This window comes from Anneissia japonica, unplaced genomic scaffold (assembly GCF_011630105.1).
Source record: "Anneissia japonica isolate Jap-2015-1 unplaced genomic scaffold, ASM1163010v1 scaffold2026_len185144_cov178, whole genome shotgun sequence".
In the NCBI taxonomy this organism is placed as follows: Eukaryota; Metazoa; Echinodermata; class Crinoidea; order Comatulida; family Comatulidae; genus Anneissia; species Anneissia japonica.
In genome coordinates, this window is record NW_022729255.1 from 147,334 (window position 1) to 154,959 (window position 7,626).

The 7,626-nt window shown below is 35.7% G+C and overlaps 1 protein-coding gene across 3 annotated transcripts in view; it reads right to left on the reverse strand.

Moving 5' to 3' along the window:
- LOC117114671 (histone-lysine N-methyltransferase ASH1L-like) overlaps nt 1-7,626 on the reverse strand; it is a 54,301-nt gene that overhangs the window by 15,583 nt on the left and 31,092 nt on the right. For 2 of the 3 annotated variants that reach the window (XM_033258366.1, XM_033258365.1), the window contains exon 9: nt 934-1,032. In XM_033258366.1, the coding sequence (XP_033114257.1) occupies nt 934-1,032 (99 nt within the window). Of the gene's footprint in view, nt 1-933; nt 1,033-2,833; nt 3,080-7,626 lie in introns of those variants that run through there. The other variant, XM_033258367.1, reaches the window with a different exon arrangement.

Sequence of the window (7,626 nt, forward strand, 5' to 3'; positions counted from 1 at the left end):
ACGCGTCCTACGAAATTCTTACAAGACAGCACTAGTCCATGAATTTGTGAACAAGATCGGAGATCTAAAGATGTCTCTACCGTGCATCAGTGGCGGCCTGCTGGATCTCAACAGAGATTCTTTAATAATATATAAATTTTAAAAGGCAAATGGGAAAAACCCATAAAACAGCAAACGGCCACAAAATGCAAAACTATTTAAAATTAAAACGGAACAGTAGAGAAAATCCGATCAGAATGACAAAATAAACTAAGAGGAGAGACAACCCACACTTGCAAGCACCACAAAACGGCTCATTCTTCGCTACCAACTAGACTCGTGCAGACGCATTTATTAGCCGCAAAGCTTACCATTCCAGGCCGTGATTGGTTGATAAACACAATGTATACAGCCGATTTGCAACCTGATCAATTAAGAACACGCTTTCATAGGAAACCCACCGTAGTGTTAAGAGATATGATATAAAAACATACTTCTTCACATATTTCCCAATAATATTTTTCGCAAAAACTCTTCATACTTTAAATTCCCCAGGCCTTATCTTCCATATTATTGCAAGATCAGCCTAATCGCATCACAAACGAAGGAAGAGATAGAAAAACAAATGACTTCAAAATTCAGCCGATTTGCAATCTGATCAATGACGAACACGCTTTCATAGGAAACCCACCGTAGTGTTAAGAGATATGATATAAAAACATACTTTTTCACATATTTCCCGACAATATTTTCGCAAAAACTCTTCATACTTTAAATTCCCCAAGCCTTATCTTCCATATTATTGTAAGATCAGCCTAATCGCGTCACAAACGAAGGAAGAGATAGAAAAACAAATGATTCACTCAGAATCATTATATAAGCCCTCTCTCTCAGAGAGTGGGCTAAAAAAAAGCAACTCTGTTTGGTAGAGCACAAACAGATCTATAAATGTACCTTTTCAGAGCAGCCTCTTGTTTATTCAACCATTTTTTATTTGGTTCATGCTGCTGGACATTCTCATCTGTTTTGTCTCTATTGCATTTCCAAGTTGGTCTGAAATATAAACATAATTAATTTCATAGTTCAGTCAGTCAAATGACTATATTATAACACATTCAATTTTCTGTGGTGGTGATGTTTCTTTGTTAAAAGGATTGATACCTAACACCTGTAATAAACAATATAACACATTCAATGTCTTTTGGGAATGCACGTGGCATGCTGATGACATCTAACCTGCACTCTGTTGATGCATGGAGGTATTATACTGAACTGGAGAAACAACACAAATTCAGTCCTTTGACGATCGTATAGTGGCTATACATTTTGTATAAACATGCAGTGCGAGCGACGCTCCGTTTCCTCGGAGTGTTTGTGCTGTACAGCACATAATATTTGATGTTGAATAATATTGGTTGGAATGCTAGACCAAGGCCCCTGCATGTCTACGGCCTGTTTAGGTACACGCCAGTATCTTTGATCCGCAATATTCTCCATACCATTGTAATTGTAATTCAAATTCAATTCAAATCTGGTTTATTCAAAAATATAATGGCATTGCTGAATAAACTGAACTGCACTAAATTTACATTTAATTGACAACATTTATATATATAAAAATAAAAAATAATCTTGCAAGCTCGTTTCTGAACTGATTCGATCTCTTTGATTTAGTCTGAATTTAAAGATTAATGCCAAACCGGAGACGCATATTCAAGTATTGAGCGAACAAAAAGAATATAGACATTCACAAATTTAGGAATTGGAAGTCCAAATTTAGTAAGGCGACTGAGCATAAATAATGCACGGGAGGCTTTAGTGGTCATTGCTTTAACATGGGCTAACCATTTAAGTTCACCTTGTAAAATAACCCCAAGTAATTTGATTTCATTAACAGTATCTAATACGTTATCATCAATAAGAACCGTACGCACGATTGGTGATCTCGTACACATGACTTTTTGCGAACTCGTACCAAATGCATTTTTGAAAGAGTTAATTTTTCTTAGTTTTTCGATCAGATGAGATCAAACTAGCTGCATCAATAGGGCGTCAAAGAACAAACTGCCAGTGGGATAGGTTTGGACGGCAGAAACGTGCATTCTTAAGTAAAAATGCAGATTCTTATTAGATTTTTAGTTGTAACAACCCTAGTAAAGCAGCAAATAATCCATTTTCGGGTATCTAGAGAAAACATTGTGGGGTTGGGGAGGGCATTCTCCTGATACCCCCTACAGTATGGGATTTTTAGAAGTCTCATGCTTGCAAATTTTGTCTAACTTGGCATGCATTAGTGAGTACTGTAACATTAATTTATTAATTATTTGTATTACTTCGTGTTATTTTCTTGTTTACAGAAAACAACTCAAATTTTACTTAGCCAACTAGGTTCGAGACACGTTTCTTTTTATTGTTTGTTGTGATATATTTTGACTGCAAGTTTTTTTTATTAAATTAAGATTAAATTAAATGGAGATTAAAATAAAGCAGTCAATATATTAGTTTGTCATCGTTCGTTTTGTTCTTATTCCTATTTATCATAAATGTTCTGACCATGTTTATAATATTACATAAAAATAAATGAAACTAGAGATACTATGTTCAATAGAACATAAACCCAGTCATTTTTAGGAGTTTACCCCAAGGTGACCCCTGTTATCTTTGACCTCAAGCTGTGGACACCCCATGTTTGGTAGGAGTCTCTCTAATGCAGAGATCCCAAGTTTGAAAACCAAAAAATAGGGAGATTTTTTTCGTGAAGCGATCGCCTCCTGTAGCGATGCGCTGCGACGCCTTACGACGCGCTTTGTAACATGAAAGTATTACACAAAATGAAGAAAACAAACAATTTTCATCAATTTGTTTACTTTTATTTAAGTTACAATTTTACATTTGTTTACACATTGCAGTTGTCCTAAAATATAAATTTATAAATATTATTATTTATTTAGAATTTTGCTAGTAAAGCATTCTTGACAGCAGTCGACAAGGCTTTGCTTGGTTCATTGGCATATTAGAGGCTATGGCTGATTTACTACATCTCTTCAAAGAACATAGAATTCTAGCAAGGTAACTGCAACTTGCAAGATCCACACGTTTGCTGAAAAATAAAAAAAATATATATATATTTTTATTTAGTTAGTAAATCATACCAGGGAACATTTTCATTTCAAAATTTTGATTAGCAATGTTTGCTAATCAAATTGAAAATTGAGTAGCAATATCACATTTTTTCCTCAAAAATTATCATCAAACTATTATGATTTTACAACATTGAAGATCCATGCAGGCTTCCAAAAAGAAGAAAAAAAAAGAAAAGCCCATGATGAAGAAGTCCCACTACTTTAGATGATGAAGATGAACACAACATTGCAATTTATATTAGTTAAGATTTTTTTAGAGAGTAAATTTACATTTTAAATTCAATATTCTTTGTTTTGTATGTATACAATATTAATTATTGAAGTATCAATAAATGCTCTTTATTTGGAATAATCTATGTGAACATAGAGAAAGAACTTCCTTCTCTATGATGTGAACAATAAAATTAATAAAGTGCATAGTGATGTTACAAAAATACAAGCGTTATTTTTTACCACCACGAATAATGGGGATGAGTTGACTGGGCCACGGACGTCTGGGGATGAGTTAACATTGATAACAATGATAGGACAATAATGTTATCAACAGAAGAAAATTGTCCTGATTATATTGTAAAGGAAAATTAAGGTTGAGTTGATCAAGTCAAAAGTTCATATTAGGCCTACTGTACTTGGCCGTGGTCAACCGACACCGAGGAATGTAACTTGATTCACTAGGCCTATTTTTTTTGTGGCAGACTTGCTTGACAATGACAGAATCAATCATTAATCGGCACAACATTACAGCAAATTACAGCTCTCTTGAAACCAACAGTACGTACTTACCTGATTGAAAACCATTAATGCTAAAAAGAATCTTGCATGCTGGTTCTATTTGATAAATTAAGTACAGTATTTATAAACGAGAGCCAGGCCTAGCACTACCCTATCTAATCGTCATCTTGTTTATAATGCTGACAGGTTTCCAGTTGATAAGCTTCACTGCGCACCATTTCAAAATGTCGACACACCATATACCACGAGGTTGGTTTGAGCGTGAATCAAATGCGGCGGCGGGCGGAAGGCCGTTCAAAGAGAAGAGCCTGTCGGAGTGTTCTTTGATTTTCTTCCGACAGCACTGATGAGCGTGGAAAAAAAAACTGATAATTTTCACAGCAAGTTGTAACCTAGCAACAAAGTTTTCTAGTCTGAGCGTAGAGCAAATTGCTCTGATTGAGGAATACCAGGGATAAGTGAGATGTAATTTCACTTATCCCTGTGAATACAGAACGATTGTTTAGTATTAATAGTAGACACGGTTGTGAGTTATTGTGTTATTGAAACTCCCATACCGCGATGTATAGGCGTTAAAATAAAATTTTGTTTTTAGAGAATTTTGATTTGTATTTCATTGATATTTGTTTTCGATTTTGTATTTTTGTTTTCTTTTAAATGTTTTATAACTGTAAATGTTGCTTGTATTATTGTTATGGATGCACCACCCTCGTGGCTGAGTGCCACTGATGTAAAAGTGTAATTTCCTAATAAATTATTATAATGGTTAAGACGAGGTTATGTTACTTGACATTGGTAACAGACATGCGCAGTTGAAACCGTGAAGAGGCTTATTAGCAGAACGCATATCGGCGATTTTGTGACATGTGTTCGCACGTAAAACGAGGTCATTGCCTTTAAGCTCGAGCTCGAGTGAGTGTTATCAGAATGATACGTTGAAGCATGGTTGAAGTGATTGAAAAACAATACAAACACAATGAGAAATATTTTATTGAAAACGAATGACAACCAAAACATGTAAGTTATAAAACATTCGGAGGCCTATGTCTGGCTAGGCCTACGGCCTAGTGTGAAAAAGAACATGCAGGGATGAGGCTTTTCTTGGTTCGCAATGTTGTGCGATGCGGTTTTGTAATTGCGTAGCAATTTTTAATTATTGTGTACCTATTTGCGATGCGATACTGGCGAAAATGTTCCCTGCATACTACATGTTTTAAGTCAGCATTTATATATGTCTAGCCTATAATATTGGTACATAATGCCATGAAAAAACATTAAATCCTGCCTCCCTGGGCTCCATCTGTACGTGTGTAACTAGGCCTAAGGCCGCAGAGTCACGACCACCACTACACACAGACGCCCACTCAACACAACACACATACCCCCTGCAGTGCAGATGGAGCCTAGGCCTACATGTATTTCGGGATTGATATTAAAATAAACTTCATTTTTCGGAAGACTACTTAGTACCAAAACCTACTATGATTTTTTTAGTATTGTTATTAAAGAAACGAAGCTTACTTAAAAGAAAAAGTATTTTTTATGCACCGATTCTACAAAGTTCCAAATCTTCGCGGCGAAAAACTTGGGGCATTGATTCCATCACATGTGATTTCTAATTTCGTTAATTTGTTGAAATTTATTTAGTCAACTGACAGCCATTTCATTGATTGAGGTCAGCGCGGATGAAAAAGATCGTAACATGGAGGATAAACAAGGCAATTCTACCACGGATCGAGGCCTGCCTTGCCATGGAGTTGTTATTTTGATAAACAACATAAATAACAACTCCCTGGTCTTGTTTAGGACATTTTAAGACTGAGCGAGCGCCATATTATATTGGCTTAAGATAAGAAATTTTGTTTCATTGCTCTATGTCATAGATTATGACATCGTGGAAATCACATTTTTCGTGAAATTTTCGGGATATTTAAAAAAATTGGGAGATTATTAATAAAAATCGGGAGGGCGGGAGACGGCCTCAAAAATTGGGAGAACTTGGGATCTCTGCTAATGCAATTGGTCAAAGCAATATTTGATAACTTTCACCCTGACCTTGTGACTTTTGACCTCAATTGACATTGAGATCATTTTAAGACATCTTTACAATGTCCTAAGTATCACCCATAATAAATTCAAGCAATACAAAAAAATGTGACCTTTGACCTATGAACTCTGCCCTATTTTTATCATTTTAAAAAGGTCATAAGGATCATTCCTTGTAAATCTGGACTATTTTGAAAATTTGACCCAAATGACCCCTATGTAACCCTGATCCCAGACTGGAGTGTAAGAGGTGTCACTGGTTCTTAATGGTCAAATTTGATTGAATTCCGTTCAATCGTTTGCCATTAGTAACATTTTGAACCTTTGGCCTATAAATTTTGACCTATGAGGTGAAGAGTATTTTTTCGTGTTTAGAAGGTCCTAAGGACCATTCCTGGCAAATTTGAGCTCAATAGACCGAATTAGCGACGAAAGATGATGTCATCACAATTTGGCCGAGTGGGTATAAAATTCTAAACAGAGCCTAAAAGTCCTATTCTATAAGGTTGCGAGTTTTTGTATGGTCCAGGAAAATAAGCAAAAAAACCAAAGTTCGCGGGTAAGATACTTTTTAAAACATTGGTAGGTTATTAAAGAAAGGTTCATAGAACCATCAGAAGACGTTTGATTTGATTTTCATGTAAAATTAAGTTAAATATACGTAGAGTTTTTACAGGCTAGGCCTCGGCCCCTGACACTTGTTACACGACAACGCGACATGGCTGGATGTGATGATTGAGTGAGGCCTGACTGTAAATGTTCAGCTCCATGCAATCTGCCAAAGTTATTGGTGTGAATTTAGGAACATTAATGTCAGCGAACATTTGGCTTGGTCTGGAATATTCATGGTAAGCTTTTCAACGCGCTCAGTCATGCGTGACGTCATCTACACGCAATTTTGTGTTTTCACATTATCGATAATATCAGCCTAACCAATTGCCATTTCGAAATCGTATTAAGTGAGCATTAACTTCGGGTTAATGTTTAATGTACTGTACCCTAATTTGACGCGTGCGCTTCACTACGCGCGCGTCAAAATTTCAAAATGCTCAAAATCACTTTTTGACTAAATTAGAGCACGTTTTAGGCCATTTTGAGCATTTCAAATTTTTTTGAAATTTTCCACTGCGCGCGCGCATTTTAACGTGCGCAGCACGTACGAAAGCTAGAAATTACGTTATTTTACATATTTTGTGTTCCTGACCTTGTTTTCACAAATTTCCATTCTTTTCGGTCATCTTTTAGCCAATAGCAATACCGTACGTGCGCATCAAACATAGGTATCTTTGCACGTATTTGTGCCGCTATACAGTGAAATTATGCTAAAATCAGACCTATTTTTAATCAGTTATAGCTCCTTAGGTTGAAAGGTGACCCCTAAATTTTATTACATATTCTGAAAGCACATAAGTTGTAAATATGATTTTATATATCATAATGGCTGATCGGACATTGTGACGTCATCATATTGGCGTCTGAATTCAAAGAAAGTGAATTATAGCTATGACGTCATTTTTGAAAATACGCATTTAAGCGTATCTCGCTTATCCTTGATCGATCGTCTTCCAACTTTGAGTATGTTATATCTGAGACAATTCTCTTTCATATATTTGACTCCTTTTTACATTTTGATGACGTCATCATGGTAAAAAAAAATTGTTTTTTCTGACCCCCTCATTTCTCTTTCTTCAAAACGTTGATGACCCCATATAATCTTAACCATTCG